Below are 18,640 nucleotides of genomic sequence, written 5' to 3' on the forward strand. Positions count from 1 at the left end.
GAGTGAGTGTACCATTAGTGGCTTGCTTGGAGACTTGTTCACCCATCTTCAAAACATCGTTCCAGCTCACTTTTTCTAGCGACGAAGCTACTGTTTGATCCAAACTCTATGAAAAAAAATAAAATCACTTCAATATTTTAGACATAAACAATGAAAAAATAAAACTTTATAATTATAGATGGAAAAAAAAAAGGAAAAAGAGAGAACCTGTAAGGTGTCATGGATGTTGTTAAGGTGCTCATTAAGAGTTCGAATGAGTCGGTCTTTCTCTCTTTCTCTTTTCCCCATTTCTCTCTGGTGAACCAGTTGGTGGCTTGGAGCTTGCGGTTGGAGGAGTCTACGGGTTCTAAAAGAGGTTTAGACTGGTGTTATATACGACGTCGTATTCATTTTCATTTTTTAAAATTATAATTAAGAAATTAATATTTTTATATCAGATAATAAATTATATTATTTTAAGAATATTAAATTCCTTACATTAAACATACACAAATACAAACCACGTTGTATCATTACAAGGTGTTATTATTGTTTTATGTTTTTTTGTGACAGTGGGTATTTAGGTTATTTTACGCATACTTCGATTAATTTTTGAAATCTTAAAATTACCGATCGAGTAAACCTTTCAGTAACTATTTCTATTAACCATTGAGTGGAATCAAAATTAAAACATTTTGAATTATACTAAAGAGTTCCTATCGCTTCACCCAATTATCTAGAAATGATTTATGTGTTATTATTTAAACGATATTTTTTAATAAATGTAAACAAAAGAATACAAGTTTCATTTCTATCGATGAATTTATATTTTTATTGATTAACTGATACCTTGTATCAATAAAAATATCTATCGATTCAATATACTATTTTACTAAGTGTTCATTCATGCATAAAAAATGTTCAATAATTAAAAAAAAAAACAATTGACCTTTTCTTCTATGTTTTTATAGTGAGTTAGCCCGAATAACCAAAATAAAATATTGCACAAACTTCTGCAGGTTGTACAAGTTTTGGTGTCAAAATTTAATCTCATTTAACTATAATAGCACAAGAGATATCACTGTCAAATTTCTTCAGTCAGTCAAGTTAAACCATTTTCTGGTGCAAATCTTCCATGAAAAACCCTCTCCCTTGCCATACTCACCTGCATTATGGAGGTATCCGAGCAACGAACATTAAAGTATATATGAATGAATATAAATTGTATTGCTGATGGAATCTAAAACTAAGAACAATTTCAGAATCCAAGTAGAAGGTAGACCTGTTTTTCCCAGTTTGTGCAACTTGTTATGATGATAAGCAAAACTGTTTGCAGAAGAGCACCAGCTTGTATTCCCATCCAGAGGCCTTGTCCTCCCAACTCCAACCAGAATGCCAACATGGCTGCAACTGGAGTTCCACACAGATAGTATGCAGCCAGATTGACATAAGCCCCCAAGTCCTGCCAGCCGCAGCCCCTTGCAACGCCTGATTTTCAAGCGAAAAACAACTCGATTAAACTGTGAAAACTATCCATCGAGTCGAGTAATAATTTCACGTAATAAGAGGAAGAGAAGACGAGGAACTGACCAGAAAGGACACACTGTAAGCTATCCAATATGACGGATAGACATATCAAAGGGGCCATTTTTGTGACATAATCTACAACTTCCTTCTCATCGCTAAAGACATAACCAAAAACATGCCCGCCCGCAAAGAGGGTGGTGCTTACTGTGATCGCCTCAGAGACTGCAAGAAACATCACAGCTTTGACAGCTATAGAGGCTGCTTGAGGATTCCCTGCTCCTAATTCATTGGAAACTCGAGTGCTGTCACAGCATAATGGGAAAAACGAAAGATGGATATCACCATATAAACTATGAAGAGATGAGTACTAAGTACGTGTGTTGAAGCAAACCTCGCAGCAGCACCAAGTCCATCTGGTATTGTATACAGAGTTGAAATTGTTGCTAAGCTGTTCAAGAATGGCGAAATAGAAATTCAATTTTCATTTTGGACTCGTTTCAAATTAAGAAGCTGTTACGAATAAAAAATCTTGACGAACTTTACCATACAGACAGAACTGAAGTTTCAAGCTCTGGATTTGGAAGAAGACCAGACAGCATTGTAAGAAACTCAAACGACCACCATTCAAGGCTTGACCCAGTATCATCATCAAAACATGAAAAGAGAGACATTGAATAAGTAGATGATAAAGCGAATACTTTAACTAACTACTAACTGTAATAAAATCTTTACCAAATCATAAAAGCAGAAGGAATCGCGAGGCCAAAGAACTGTCCAACTCCTTGGAAAAGCTCCATGGACACCGCGACACGGGTTGTCTCACAGGAGGAAGAGTAGCTGAAGTACAGCACAAGTAAAAGCACATTCAACCAATATGACAAACCGATGGCTAATGCCGCTCCAAGGTTACCAAATCCAGACTTGAAAACGAGAACCCAACAGAGAATCAAATGGAAAACAAGAGTAACGCAAGAGCACACGAGCAAGGGAAAGGTAAGACTTTGTGCTTGAAACAATCGAACAAGTGACTGAAGAGAAGCATAACCGAAAAGAGCTGGAATAAGCCAGATTGTGAATCTTCCAGCTTCTTGAGAAATTAGAGCGTCTTGGCCCATGAAAACGAGTATTTTCTCCATGAAAACCCACATGAGAGACACAGGAAAACAAACTAAAATCAAACAGAAAAGAGCGGTATAAGTCTGAGTTCCAAGCTTTTGATGCTGCTGAGCTCCATAGGCTTGGCCATTTAGAGTTTCAAGTGCAGTAGACATTCCAAACTGCCATTAATTCACATGTTCAATCAAAACCTCCAAATAGATGAATAATTAACCAGTTTGATAGCTAATTAATGTTAAGTTAAAAGCAATAAAAATCAATTGTTCAGGCTTCTAACTCTTTCAAAGAAAGGTTTTTAGGAAAGATTTGGAGTATGACAAACTTTCATTCGTCTTTTTTCATTACTACATACATCCCTTTTATAAGGAGAAAACGTTACAAAACCCTTTAATCTTCCTAACACACAAAACTGATCAAAATAACCTTTAATCTTCATCTTACTAACACACAAGACTGATAAAAAAAACCTTTAATCTTCATCTTCCTAAGACAAAAAACTGATAAAAAAACCCTTTAATCTTCATCTTCCTAACACAAAAAACTGATCAAAGAAACCTTTAATCTTCATCTTCATAACAAAAAGGTTCAATCTTTAACCATTAGCAAGCAAAAATCAGAGACTTACAACAAGACTGAAGCCGGTGACAGCGCAAAAAGAGATAGCTATTGCAGTGCTAGAAAGATAAAGCTCACCCAGATGACCCACCATCATCACTGCAATTATTTGCAGGAAATATTGTGACAAATTCACGGCCACCAAAGGCCCGGCAATGCATGCCACCCTCTTCACTTCTTCACCATAAACAATTCTCCATGAACTAATCCCAGTTAAACTTAAACTCCCTTCTCCCTCTTTATCTAACAGTCCCTTCTCCATTTTACTCAGAAATATCGTTTCTGTCACCCACTTTATGAATGTTTCATGTATATGTTTGGTTTTGGTTTTGTGTTGCTTTAAGGTGATTGAGTTTGAGACCTTTCTGAAAATATGAAAGTATTAGGAAGCACGGGGTTTACTTTGTAATTGGCAGTTACGCCATGAGGCTGCACGATTTTGTTTGTCCTTTTCACCGCTGACTAGGGCGTTCAAAAAAATTGTAAATATCGAAGCGAAAAACTGAAAAACTGGTTTGGCTACAGTTCAAAGAATTTAGAAAACCAGACTTTAGGTTGGTTTAGGTGAAAATGCAAACCGGTTTTCCCAACCATTTTACTAAAAAAATATATATTATATGTTAAATTAAAATAAAAAATAATCTAAAATTTAATTCAAGCAAAATTAAAAAAAAAAAAAGGAGTTTAATCCAATTTAAGGGGAAAACTGATTCAAAACCAGTTAACCGGTTTTTTCAAAGTGGTTAACCGGTCTTTTAGTCAACGGTTTCCCCTAAATCGTTTTGATTTTAGTTCAGAAATTTTCCTGAACCAAAAAACTGGTTCGGTTCAAGAAAGTGGTTAACTAGTTTGGTTAACCGTTTTTTAACACCCTTACCACGGATTGATGCATTTATGTCGGGTTTCACGTCGCACAAGACCTTAGCAACCGAGGAAGACAAGTTCAATTTTTTGGCGTGTTTTGCAATGTAATCAAACTATGAAGGGCTATTTAATAATCCACATAAACTCCTGCATTATCTATTTCGTGGAGGACTATTTAAATAACCCCAAGGCTAAAAATTGCACAAAAAGAAGGGCTTTGTAAAAGTTTTTCACTGTTTTGTGAAGAAGTTTGGTGCCCTCCAAGTAAGTACAACGACCAGAGAGAAAATGAAAGAGACAAAGTAAAACGACAGAGAGAAAATGAAACAGAGAAAGTGGTAGGTATATGTAAAAACCATGGGAATGATCAAGCTTTTTGAGTCTGAAAGCATCAAAAAAGTTGCTGCAGAATTGTATAAAGCAAATAGTGAAGGCACTGGCCATTCCTGACTTTTTGCCGCAAAAGAAAGAAAATTCAAACACAACTTATGGTTTTAAACTTTTAATGGTAAATATATATTTAAACAACTACTCCATAAAAAAAGGGTATTTATTTATTTTTCAATGAGAAGCTAGCTAGAGATCAAATCACTGGAAATTGTTTGTTACAAACTTCTGCAAATACTGCAACTTCAGTTGTTTCTCTGAAATTCATGCTTAATTAAGAACAACTTCAGCATATCTATTAGATATCCCACGTACAAGCACAACCAAAGACTAATGAGAAATGACACAAACTGGTCATGATTTTGAGATTTACGGGACTGAAGCCAGTGACAACTGAGAGAAAATTGTTGTATGTGTTAAACAATCCAAAGAAATAAGAAAAAAAAAACGAGGCTAGGGTTTCATTGATACTGTACAATGCAATCAAATACAAAAGAATGATTTAACTTAAATACAAAGAGACTATATATAGGCTAAACAAAATAATGAAAAGATTAATCGATCTTTAATAAACAATAAAACAAAATAACCCTATATTTCTTAACAGTATGTAGCAGTTGATAAAGTGGGCTTGGGTAGAAATCACTCCCAAAAGCTAGTTCAAGGGATGAGGGAGCCCAACCACTTATATACACCATAATAGCCCACTATTGGGGCGATGTTGGACAAATTCAACCACTACAAGAAAACTGACATTTTGCAACCAGTTTTTTAACAACTAACTAGAATTAGTTGCAAAAAGGCTACATTTACCAACTAAATTGACATTAGTCGAGCAAAGAGAATTAAAATTTTGGGGCCCATATGTTCCAACATTTGGCATCTAAAGTCAATTTTTTGCGACTATTTTGTTAGTCACAGAACCGGTTGCTTTAGTGACTAATAAATTTAGTTGCAATTTTTTCCGGGTGATTTTTCCCTCCAAAATTTGATAATTTGCATCTAAAATATTATATTTTACATCTACATTTTTTGTTACAAAAAACAATTTTTTGTAACTACCCCTTAGTAGCTAAATTAGTTGCGAATAATTAGGAATTTATTAGTAACTATTATGATTAGTTGTAGAAAATTGAAATTACCAAAATATCCCATATTTGGACAGTAATTATAAGGGCCTCAAAGTATATACAGCAACTAAATTTGATTTAGTTGCTAATTTAACTTAAAAAATTCATATTCCCCCCAAATTATTTGTTCCCGCCAGACCTAAATTATAAGCAACTAACACTAAACTAAATTTTTAGTTACAAATTGATTTATTTGCATAATAGAATTATATTTCAAAATTAAATAACTAATTAGAACCCTTATTTTTTTAAGTTATTTATAGAATACCCTAACCTATATAAAGCAAGCATTTTTGTCAATTTAATATCTCTTCTCCATGCATGTTTGCCCTAGCTTTTTTCCCAAATTTCCCAAACGCACAACCCAAATTTCATACCTCTTCTCCACACATGTTTGCCCTCCCTGTTGCCCGAATTTCTGAACTGTAGAACCTGGCTTCATCTTTTCCCCACGCATCTTCATCTCTTCGATCTGACGCGTCTTCATCTTAATCGCTGTTGCCCGAATTTTCGAACTGCAGAACCTGACTTCATCTTTTCCCCATGCATCTTCATCTCTTCGATCTGATGCGTCTTCATCTTAATCGCTGTTGCCCGAATTTCCGAACTGCAGAATCGGAGTTCATCTCTTCTCCACGCATCTTCATCTTTCAATTTATCTTCTTGGCTTCCTTCCTTCATCCAATACGACGCAGTCCCTAATCTCCCGTAAGTACAATTTTTGATTCTTTAGTTCTCTCACATGGTAACATTGAATCTGATTTCAAATTTTTAGAAGCTGATGTATTTTCGTTTATTGACATTGCATTGATTTTTGTTTATTATACGCGTCATTTCTTCGTTCACTTAGAGTTGTTTGTGTGTTTGATAAGAAGATTGAAGTCTTGTGGTTTGATGACAGAAGTTGAAGTATTGGTGTGTTTAATTGCTACTACAATATTGGTATTTTTGATAAGAAGTTGAAGGATTGAATTACGGAGATTGAAGTTCTGTGGTATGTTTGCCCTCAAACCAGTTTAGTTGCTTAAAATCTCACTAAACTTATTGCTTTTCACAGGAAAACTCATGACATAGTATATTTTATGTGCTATTATGATTAAGATTATCAAACTTGTTTTAATTGTGGTTTGGGAGAGAAACTAAGATGCATCTGATAAGAATCCTAGAGTGAGCTGTTAAAAAACTTGTCGTTTGAGAATTCAATTATGTTTGAGTGTACTGTAAATGTGGACAAACTATTTGAGACCTTTAATCTTGTAATGCTATTTATGCCACTTTTGGCTGACTTTATTTGACACAGCTGGCTGAATAAAACCATGTTGATGCTTAGCCAACGTGATATAAATGCAGATAATGTACAGTCTCATATGCATGGATTGGATAAGAGCATGCTATTTTAAGTTGAACGATCATAACATATATTATTTCTTTCAATTTTCTAATTATGTGGAGAATCAGAGTCTTATTAGCCAGTTATGAATTAAAGAAGGTCTAGAAGAGAAGAATTAAGAATTGATGAATGGTATAGATGATATACATGTGGCAGATTTGAATTTCTTATTCATCATATCCTGTTCGTAATCCAACAAAGCTTAAAATGAAAAATCCGGTAGAATAGAAAGATATTCATATTCTGTTTGTTGTTGTTGTGGTTGTTGCTATTTTGTGGGGTGGTGAGGGTTGTTTACTGAAATGCTAGTTGTCACGATGCTAAACATGTAAAATGTGCAGTCGTAATTCTTGAATGCATCCAATTATTTTGAGTGAACCATTTTGCCTTTAAAGTGAACTCTATGCCTTTCTTCTTCCTAGTCTTATGACCATAAACTGTTCAAAGTTACTTTTTTTGAAAATCCCTGTCATGGATCCAGTATTGTTGATAGTATTCACTCCCCTTGGTTATGGTATGTTGCTTCATTTTTTTCATCTTGCTTGTCAACATTTTCAACAATGGTGACGTTTATTTATGATAAGGCAAACATCTATGTTTGATCAGCTTTGATTGTGACTTACATTGAATGTTTAGAGGATAATTTTACACTGAATGAGGTTATGTGACAATTGTGCTGGAATTATTATTGCTTCTATTTATTGCATTTATATGGGGTTATAACTATTAAGATTTCAGGGCAAGAAATGTTGATAGTAGTCTTTGGTTCTTACACTCATATTTGCCTTTTCCTTTGTTAACCATTATAAGATAAGTGATTGTTGATATAAAAGAGTTTTTATGTGTATATACTTAATTAGAAGCTATAATTTCAGCTTGAATTTTAGCGAGTGTCCACTTTCAGATGCTTTTTATGAAAATAAATTTTCTGTTATGTTTTCATGTTTCCTGTAGCGTATGTGCAATATCTGTGGACATGTAACAATTTTTGAATGATAGAAGCATTGAAAAAGGGTTGTCATCCAATTATTTTGAGTGAACCATTTTGTGCTTGGCTGCTTTTGATTGTTTTGCTCACACTCATCTTTCACTATCTCTATTAATCTCAAATTTATATATTCTTGTTGGCTTTAGTAGGGAAACAATTATGTTTTCTAAGTTGTTTGTTAATTATATGCATTTATGTTAATCGAATACAACGGTTTCGGTTTTAAGATAAACTTATTAGCCTAAAAATAGTGTTACATATAAAAACTGATATAACATTTTGAAATGACTATTTAAGTAAAAGATGTAGTTTAAAGGATGTCTTGCTAAAGTTGGTTGACTGATTTTTACTTACAATAAAAGCACCATCACAAGTTTAGAGATTCACACCTAGACATATGGTTTACTAAACCACGGGATGATGAAAAAATTAACCATATTTCATTCACATAATAATCCAATTTTACCTTGAATTGTATAAACAAAAGAGTAGTGATATTACAATTATCAATATGGATCAGTGCAAAGTACATATCCTCTGAATTATAAACTGATCTTCCTTATCTTTTACTCTTGTTGCTTGTTTTCAGGCTGCCTTTGACTTTAATTTTAGCCATTGCTTGCTGATTCATTTAATTTTGAGTGTGGTATTTCTTTTCATATAAGGAAAATGACATAATCTTGAAAAATTATAAAATTATAACCTAATTATTTTGTTGTAAAAGGTATTTGAGGATCTTAAAGTTGACTTTAAGACCGAGGCTAAGAAGACTGCGGGCACCACTGCTACTACAACCATAACAAAAAGGTATAAGTTATGTAAATTGATATTTAATTAATTTATTGATCGTTTATACTCATTTACATTATCACTAGTACTATATTCTTTGTATGGATGAATGTGGTTTAATTGGGTTGAATATTGTCTTTGTGATAGAACATATTTATGATACTGAATTTATGTTTTGTTTGCGAACCTAGAAGGTCACAATGGATAGAAGATGGATTTGGTTGTCTAATAGGTTGTGCGATGAATATATTCAAGGAATTGACTCTTTCATGAAATTGCAAAACAACATTGGATAGTGAGGGGAAGACCGCTACCCATGTAGATCTTGTTCAATACAAGATCACATGATATATACACCATTTAGCTACATTTGTGTAGACATGGGTTTTCAAGAAGTTATGATGTATGGATTTTTCACGAGGAACACATGAATGTTGGAAAATATTTGAGTCATGTTGGCGATGAAGTGGACAATGATATGAAGATGATGATGACATCATGGAAAGGCTTAATGATGCTGTGGTCCAATAAACATGCATTGGATGGGGATTCATCAAATGTAGGTGGTAGTACAACCCATAATCTTAGGACCGTAGACTATGAGAAATTTGATGACATGTTTGCATATGCTCAACAGAATTGTATCCAGGGTGCACCAACATGTCAACCTAGAGTTCATAGTTAAATTGTTGCATATAAAAGCCATCAGTCACATGACTGATAATCATGTGACTTGATAATACAGTTGATAAAAAGTGTGTGCCTAAAGGATCCAATCTCCCCAAATTCTAATATGAAGCTAGAAAAATATGCAACAATAGGCTTAGGCTATGAATCAATACATGCATGTAGGTTTGATTGTGCATATTTTGGAAGGAGCATGTGAATGCTAATAAATGTCCTATATGTGATGAACCTAGATATAAGATTAATGATGGAAAGGGCAAAAAAATGCACATAAGGGTGGGTTACTTCCCATTGAAACCTAGACTCCAACGACTCTTCATGTTAAGGCACACAGCTGAAGATATGGTGTGGCATAAGGAAAAACGATTAAATACCGAAGATATGTTGAGGCATCCTGCTGATTCTGAATCTAGGAAAGAATTGCAGATATACCCTATTTGACCAAGATACCCGAAATGTCCGGATGGGTTTTGCAACTGATGGGTTTAATCCTTTTGGGAACATAAGTTATCTTATAGCATGTGGCCGGTGGTACTTGTCCCTTACAATTTGCCTCCATGGAAGTGTATGAAAGACCTTACTTTATGATGTCATTGCTCATTCCAGGGCCTAAAGCACTGGTAGAGATATTGATGTGTTTGCGTCCATTGATTGAAAAAAAAGAGTTATGGGTTGATGATGTACATACTTATGAACAACTTGGGGAGGACATTTTCGTTTACATGCCGCTGTCATGTGATAATTAATGATTTTCCGCCTTAGGCAATTTGTCTGGATGGAGAACCAAAGGCTATAAGGCTTGTTCTGTATGTAATGAGAATACTTCATCCCATTGTTGAGAAGTAAAATATGCTACATGGGACATCGGTGATTCTTGTCTCTAGATCACGGTGGAGGCGAAGCAAGCAATTCAATGGGAAAAGAGAAATTAGATCTCTGCCGAAACTATATTCAGGGAATGAAATTCATGAACAACAATCTCTAGAACGATGTGGTTTCGAGAAAATATTATATCAGTTGATAGAGGTAGAAAAAGGAAACAGAGTCCTGGTGCATCAAATTGGACAAAGAAAGTATATTCTTTGAGTTGGAGTACTGGTGTAAACTTAAAATCAGACAATCTTGATGTAATGCACATTGAAAAAAAAATATGTGACAACATCATTGGCACATTATTGAACATCGAAGGGAAATCAAAAGATACTGATAAAGCTCGATTGGATGGGGCTGATATGAACATCCGAAAAGAGTTACGTTTGCAACCTCATGGTGATAGATATTTGAAACCACAAGCATGTTAACTCTTACATTAATGAGAGAAGACAATTTTCCAGTTTTGAAATCAGTGAAGTTTCCAGAAGGGTATGCAAGTATATCTTCCGATGTGTCAATGTGAAAGACGCAAGGTTCATGGGTTAAAGAGTCAGATTATGTCTGCTACAAACACTGCTACCCGTTGGAATACGTCCATTTTTGCGTCAAGACGTTTGTATTGCACTTGTTCAGGTCCTACTTCTTCTAACAAATATGTGCTAGGACGTTGTCTGTAAATGATCTAAATAGATTGGAACAAGATATAGTCCTAATCTTTGAAGCTTGAAATGGTTTTCCTCTTGCATTTTTTGATATTATGGTTCATTTGGCTGTACACCTTCCATTGGAAGCAAATTGGGTGGTCCTGTTGGATATCGGTGGATGTATCCAATTGAAAGGTTTTGGGAAAATTGAAAAAATATGTTAGAAACAAAGCTAGACCGAAGGGTCTATTGCAAAGGGTTATTTGGTGAATGAAGCATTAACATTTTGTTCAATGTATCTGCGGGGAATTGAAACTAGATTTAATCGAGTACAGAGAAATGATGACAGTTTGCATGGACAACGAGAAGGAGTATTATCAGTTTTCTGTCAAAGGCTCGTCCATGAGGTTCAAGGAAGTGAATTGAACTTCCACCAGATGAATTGCAAAAGGCTCATTGGTCGTCTTGAACAATTGTGAAGAACTGCAACCTTTTCTAGAGTGAGTCCCTTTTAAGTTTAGTTTGAAACCTGTGACAAACAAATGTTTTAATTGTATATAAGTTTAGCTGATAACATAGTCCTGTCTCTTTTCTTTGTGAACAAACAGAGAACACTTAAAAGAGTTGGAGGCCCTAAATTGTGATAACATATTCAAAACACAAGAACAATTTTCCTCAATGGTTTGCAGATCGTGTAAATATACTTAATTGTTTATAAAAAACATCAAACAAGGTTTAATACGTTTTAGGTTATGCTTAATGATTTGGAATTGATGTTTTTGTGTAGATGAACCTTGCATGTTGACAGGTGCAATGATACAACTAAGGAACTATACTTCTTATCTTGTGTTTCTGATTTTTGTGTTAAATGTTATAACAATTGTATTGTCAATGGAGTGCGTTTCCATAACAATGATCAATCACATTGTCGAGTTACACAAAATTGTGGAGTGATGGTGCCAGGGGAGCATGATGGTGATCCAATTGATTTTTATGGTGATAAGTGGTGTGTTAGAGCTAAATTATGTTAATGGGTTTTGGGTTATGTTATTTAAGTGTAACTGGTTTGACACTGATGCAAAAAGCGAGGATGCAAAAAGATTATATCTCAGTTGTATTAATGTTGGGAAATTGTGGTATGAAAAGATCTTTTATACTTGCCTTTCAAGCTCAACAAGTATTTATGTAGATGATTACAAACTTGGGACTAATTGGAAAGTGGTTTAAAAAGCTCAACATAGAAACCTATGGGATGTACAAGAGATGGATAACACAAATGAAGAAGAGGAGGATATTATTCCTGTGCAAGAAGATGAGTTGACAGAGGATATTTCATTAGACATGATGTTGATCCTGACTTGGTTGATGCAATAATTACACATGTTGGAGCTGAAGTAGTGGAGATGATGCCAATGTTGATTGTGAAGAAGAAGAGATACGTTGATTGATTATTGTACTGATAATGAAAATGTTAATGAGTGATTCTGATAACAACTTTTGATGGTATGCTTGTATGATTATATGTACTCTTATTATTTCTGATGAATAAATATGTTAATGATCTAAGTCGTGAGATTAATTGATAAAGTGACTTATATCTTACCTGATATGTTTTCTCTTATGTTGATGTTTGCAGATTCCGAAGATGCTCCTGGTACAAGAAGGCCCCTAGCTAGACGTGCAAATGTGTTCCATAGAATCATAGTCCTGTATCGACCACTGAAATTGCTGCAATCACTGGTAAAGTTATGATATTGGTCCTATAGATACTGAAATATATACTGGATTTTAGATATCGAGTACAAGTTTGTTTAAATTAAGAATACATTTTACTTTACCAAATGTAAACCGTCCTGTGATAACATAGTATTAATGCTGATGCTTATTTTGATTTTGTAGAGAATATTGTGGCAAAGAACGTGAGAGGGAGGAGTAGAGGAGTTGGATGTGAAAGACTCCTAGAAACAGTGCAGTCAAAGTTGCATGTGACTTCAGAAGAAGATGGAGTACCTCTAGAGTATGCATCAAAGTTGGGTATGAGGTAGGAATAGTTGCGAGAAACTATGCCCCGTAAGAGTGTACTTGGAAGAAAGTTCCTACGATGTCGAAAAACAAATGATTGCTCGTATCACGGTAATGTAGTTAATATCATTATCCATATTGTCATACTTCCTTATGAAAAATATATAATACCCATATAAGTTTAATGCATGTACTTATTGATGAATTTAGACCAGTTTGACATTGATGTCACGGAGCCTATGTACTAAAATGGCTGAAGCACAAATTGTGTAAGAGATTCAACAGCTTTGGAGTGCCCTACACAAGAAATCAAAGCATATGCTACTAAGGAGGAAGCATTACAGAATAGACTAGAAGAAATTAAGATCTGACGATTGGATATATCTTGGTGACCTTTTTTCGAGTGAAAAGTTTCAGGTAAGGTCAACATGGCTTTTATGTTATTATATATGTATTGTATTTTAATTTCCTGATTTTGTGGTGTTAGGAACGGTCAAAAACTTATTCTAAGAACCGGTCGAAGATGAGGTGTAACCACCGCGGTGGTTCCAAGAACTTATCCAGCACAAAAAGGAAAAGGTATTTATATATGATTCACCTAACAAATATACAACTTTGTTGTCCTGGTTACTAAATTTATTTCAATTTATGGTTAATGATGATATGAACTGTTAAGGTGCAACAACTTGGGCAATCTGTCGGTCCTATACAATTATTTCATGACACTCATTGGGCGCAGAGAAAGGGTGGATTAATGAACAAGCAAGAGAGCAATATGTAAGTTGATCATCTTCAATATCGATATATGAATGTCTTACCATTCAATTGGGTAAAATGTATTGTTTTTTCGTAACTGTTCCATACTGCCATGCTTTTATTGTTTATTTGGGTCTCATTGCATTTCTCTGTCATATTTGATCACCTGTAATTATGTTGTTGCTTGTGCATTTGTTGATATTGGCATTTACTTTCCTGAGTGTTACCAAACTTTTATAACTTTGTTTTGGTTTGCTATATATGTTACAAACATTGCAGGATAAGGTGAAATTTAACTTGTCTTATAATGTTTCTCTTGATTGAACTTAACAGTTTGTATTTTTTAAAGCTGAAAGTTGGAGTTTTTCTAGTAGGAAAAACCTATTTCATGGTTTATAATTTGTTTGGATTGAACTTAACCGTTTGGATTTAATGATATAGATATATTATTTCTGAATATATATCTAAATGTCGTATCGCTGAACTTGGACGGATGAGATTAGATTTTTTTTTCCTATATTTGTGTGTGTGTGTGTGTGTGTGTGTGTGTGTGTGTGTGTGTGTGAAGTTTCCTCCATGGAATTGAGATTTAGCTTGATTGAAACCACCTAAATCAGAATGATTTAAAATTGTGCACACATCTTGTGAAATGAATTTGTTATTTTCGAAATATCTATTCATGATGCTGAAGATCATGTATGGGAAATGGGAAATGCCAACTACCTCTAATGGTCAATATAAAGGCCTGATTGAGAAAACAACATAGTTGTAACCGTGCAACCAATCAGCAATCACAATGACAAAATTAGAGCAAAGTAAATTAAATAAGGTGAGAGTAGACTGGTTTTATCTAATAAATCATTTGGGTGGAATTTTGAATTTTAGACTTGAAAGATGATGAAGATAGTTAACATCCCTTCTGCCTCAAATAGAGAACATCATGTGGATGATATGAAAGAGGAACATAAAGCATGAAATCTAGAACGATCCGGGTATTTTACTTTGAACATACTTTATTTGGTCAATCAATGATGCTTTTGGTATAATTTCCACTTTAGAGCTTAGAAGGAAGGCAAAAGTTTCATCTAAAGTTCAACTTCTGTCTTGGCTGTTAACTCATGAGGAAGCTCAATACATAGATGTGATTCAATCAAGATGCTGGTGATTTATCATTCTCCAAACTGAGGTGTTTAAGTGTAGGAAGGAAGTAGGAAACTATAATATTTTGTTTCTTCAATATTCTGTAGCTTTAAAGTTATGGTTTAGTTTGGGTCATTCCAAAGTTTGTCTCTTAATCCTTATTAAATTTCAATGCATTTGGAGGACGCAAGAAAGCTATTTGGGGTATCTGGAATTAAAGAAAAGAAAGAATCTTTGAAAAAGCTATTTCGGTTTGATTCTATCAGGGTCATTCTGTCCTTCAAGTTATTGCTTCCCCCAAATGGTTGTTACAAGCAAAGGCAATTATAATTCAAAAATACAAAAGCCTAAACAGAATCCCAAAATTTGACTTTGCCTCATCAAACTGAAACTCCTATCCTATGTGGTTATCAAAATCATTTCTGGATCTTTATGTGCATATGTACAGATTTATAAATATGTACAGATTTATACACTTGATGAGTAGTACAAATTTAAAACACTTTGAAAATGGGAAATGCATATGTACAGATTTATACATATGGCTTTGTTTTGCCTCTTGCAGAATTAAAACACAGATTTATAAATATGCTCTTACAGAATTATGATATTTAGAAAATGAACAGGCCTTATTCTCTAATTACTTAGCATGTTTATGCATGGATGTGAATGTAAATCTATTGCTTATATGTGTATAAGAAAAAACTTTATGTCAGAATTTGGCTTTAGTATTAGATTGATAAGTTGAGATACTTGTTCTTTACTCCATCAAATTTATTTTGTTTGGTGCTGTAGTATTCTTTTATGTTGTATTTAGTTTTGGTTGACTTATTGATTATGCATTCAATTGATGGTAGGAAAAAATGATAGAGCTGCAAGAGGAAACACAAGCAGGGGAAAGTGAAAAAACAGAAAAATGAGATATGTGGGAAGTTCTGGGTAAAGTTTCGGATTTAACCAGAATTTTGCATTTTCACAGATTGAGCATCAATCCACCGCAGCGAGAAGCAGAGTTAAGGTGCATTGTGCAACAACAAGAAAATAAGATTAAAAAGTTGGAGGACCAGCTCATCTTATTTGATCAACAAAAAGAGAAAATAAAAAGCCTTGAACACCAACATTTGTCGTTAGAGAGATGAAGCAGCTAACTATAGCCCTTGAACTACAGCAATCTGATAAAGCTCCAACTTGACAGCGCTTGCCATCTCCAACTGATGAAGACGTCTCATCAGCTACAGCTATTTCAAATACCGCAACTGGTGACACTGACATGCTAACGGTATTGATGGTTTTTTTTTTGTTGTATGGACAGTGATATTTGCATGGGGGTAGAACCATCTTTTTAGGATTGTTTGCATATATGTGTCAATGGTGTACATGGGGTGGACATTTTTTTGTTAGTTATGCACAGATAGATAGGTAGAAAAAGGAAAATGTGGGTGCATGCTGTTCTTTTGGGTTATGGACATGTGATAGTGCATTTTGGATTTTTATTGCTCATCATGCATAAAAATCTATATATGGACTATATATATATGTATGAAAATATGATATTTGATTTAGTGATTAGATTTTTATATTGCGTTCATTATTTTGTTCATGTTGAATGTATAATGTAGGTCAATACGAAATGCTCTAAAAAAAAAACACATTCTGCAACTAATTTTTTAGTAACAAAAAGTCATTTAGCATAATTACATTCCGCTGAAGGTCAATATGAAATGCTCTAAAAAAACATATTCTGCAACTAATGTTTTAGTAGCAAAAAGTAATTTAGTATAATTGCTTCCATATTCAGCGTCTAAAAAATAGTCGCGAAAACCTTTTGGATTTCACATTCAGCATCTAAAATGATTACAATTAACCACTAAATTGTAGTCACCAAACGATACATTCGTCCACTAATAAAATAGTCGCGGAAACTTATTGGATTCCACATTCAACGTCTAAAATGACTATAATTAATTACTAAATTTTGGTCACCAAAAAATACATTTGGCCACTAATAAAATAGTCACAAAAACCTATTGGATTCCACATTCAGCGTCTAAAATGACTATAATTAACCACTAAATTTTGGTCACCAAAAGATACATTTGGCCACTAATAAAATAGTCACAAAAACCTATTGGATTCCACATTCAGCGTCTAAAATGACTATAATTAACTACTAAATTTTGGTCACCAAAAGATACATTCGGCCACTAATAAAATAGTCACGAAAACCTATTGGATTTCACATTCGGCGTCTAAAATAACTATAATTAACTACTAAATTTTGGTCACCAAAAGATACATTCAATCACTAATAAAATAGTCGCGAAAACCGTTTGGATTCTACATTCAGCGTCTAAAAGTATTACAATTAACCACTAAATTTTGGTCACAAAAAGATACATTCGTCAACTAATAAAATGTTGCGAAAACCTTTTACGAAATTACCCTTACACCTTTGGCATCTAATTTGTGTAGGATTCGCGACAAATTATTATACACTAAAACGTACATTTTGCAACTAATTGATTAGTCGCTATACAATTTTATCAAATTACCTTTGAACTTTTAGCGTCTAAGTTGGGGGACTATTTTGACCAGCATTTAGCGACTATTTTGCTAGTCACAAAAAAAAAACTTTCCACGTCTAAACAAAATTTAGACGCGCTATTAATCTACAACAATGATACTGCAACTAAGGGGCGACTGCCAAATTTAGACGCGAAAAATGGCTTAGCGTCTAAATGTTACTTTCTGCGTCTAATTTTGCTAGATGCAGAATGCCAGTTTTCTTATAGTGAACCTCTAACACTCTCCCTCACGCTCGGTGTACAAACCCATCATCAGCCCTAACCAAAGAGGAGAGAGAAATAAACGTGACTCTGATATCATGATAAAGTGGGTATGGGTAAAAATCACTCCTAAAAGCTAGCTCAAGGGAGGAGGAAGCCCAACCACTTATATACACTATAATAGTCCACTATTCTAACAGTAGTGACATTAAAAATATGATTTTCATAGAATCTTGTCCATGAAAAAAATAAAAACAAAAAACAAAAACAAAGTGTTGTAGTGAGAGTCCTATGGGTTTTAATGATGTTAAATCAAAGGAGAGAAGAAAGGCTATATTCTCATTCATTCTAGTGGCCCAAATATATACACTTGACTGATACATACACCTATGTACTGATAGGGTTTGGGATAGAATCTATTTATATGAGGAACATAAACCTCCAAGAACAAGAGATAGAAAGATTAATTGACCAAATTCTTTATTGATAACCATAATCTAAATTTAGGCTATTATTTAGTCTTACACTTGACTTCAAATGACTCCCAAAAGGACTCTAATGCTTAATTCAAATATTCTATTATAATTATAAAAGGACAATACAATAATTCTAATTCTATCCTAATACACAATTATAAAAGATAACTATAAAAGACTTAACATAATCATAAAAGATAATAATAAAAGACTTAACATAATTAACCTAATTCTGAAATAATCCTATCATTGCCTTCCCCTTTTGCTCAACCTTGTCCTCAAGGTTGCAATGTCGGACACCATCAACCACAGTTATCCTGGTTCATCCTTGTGCTCATCGTCATCCTCCTCCATCAGCAAGAGAAAGAACTTGGCCCTGCAGCGATGCCCAGGTTGAAAGCGCTCATCGCAATCATAGCACAAACCTTTGTTGCGCCTTTTTTGCATCTATGCCGCTGTGAGTCGCTTAAT

The 18,640-nt window shown here is 34.1% G+C and overlaps 1 protein-coding gene across 1 annotated transcript; it reads right to left on the reverse strand.

Annotated features, from left to right (window-relative positions):
• Positions 1-877: 877 nt before the first annotated feature.
• Positions 878-3,647, reverse strand: LOC116123707 (protein DETOXIFICATION 14-like). Its single transcript, XM_031409458.1, has 7 exons — positions 3,248-3,647; positions 2,239-2,783; positions 2,050-2,136; positions 1,898-1,954; positions 1,570-1,808; positions 1,262-1,467; positions 878-1,144 (listed from the first exon to the last, which is right to left on the reverse strand). Exons 1-7 carry the CDS (start codon positions 3,497-3,499, stop codon positions 1,082-1,084), a joined length of 1,449 nt encoding a protein of 482 aa, XP_031265318.1. The 5' UTR covers positions 3,500-3,647; the 3' UTR covers positions 878-1,081.
• Positions 3,648-18,640: the final 14,993 nt, after the last annotated feature.

Source organism: Pistacia vera, unplaced genomic scaffold (assembly GCF_008641045.1).
Source record: "Pistacia vera cultivar Batoury unplaced genomic scaffold, PisVer_v2 Contig144, whole genome shotgun sequence".
Lineage (NCBI taxonomy): Eukaryota > Viridiplantae > Streptophyta > Magnoliopsida > Sapindales > Anacardiaceae > Pistacia > Pistacia vera.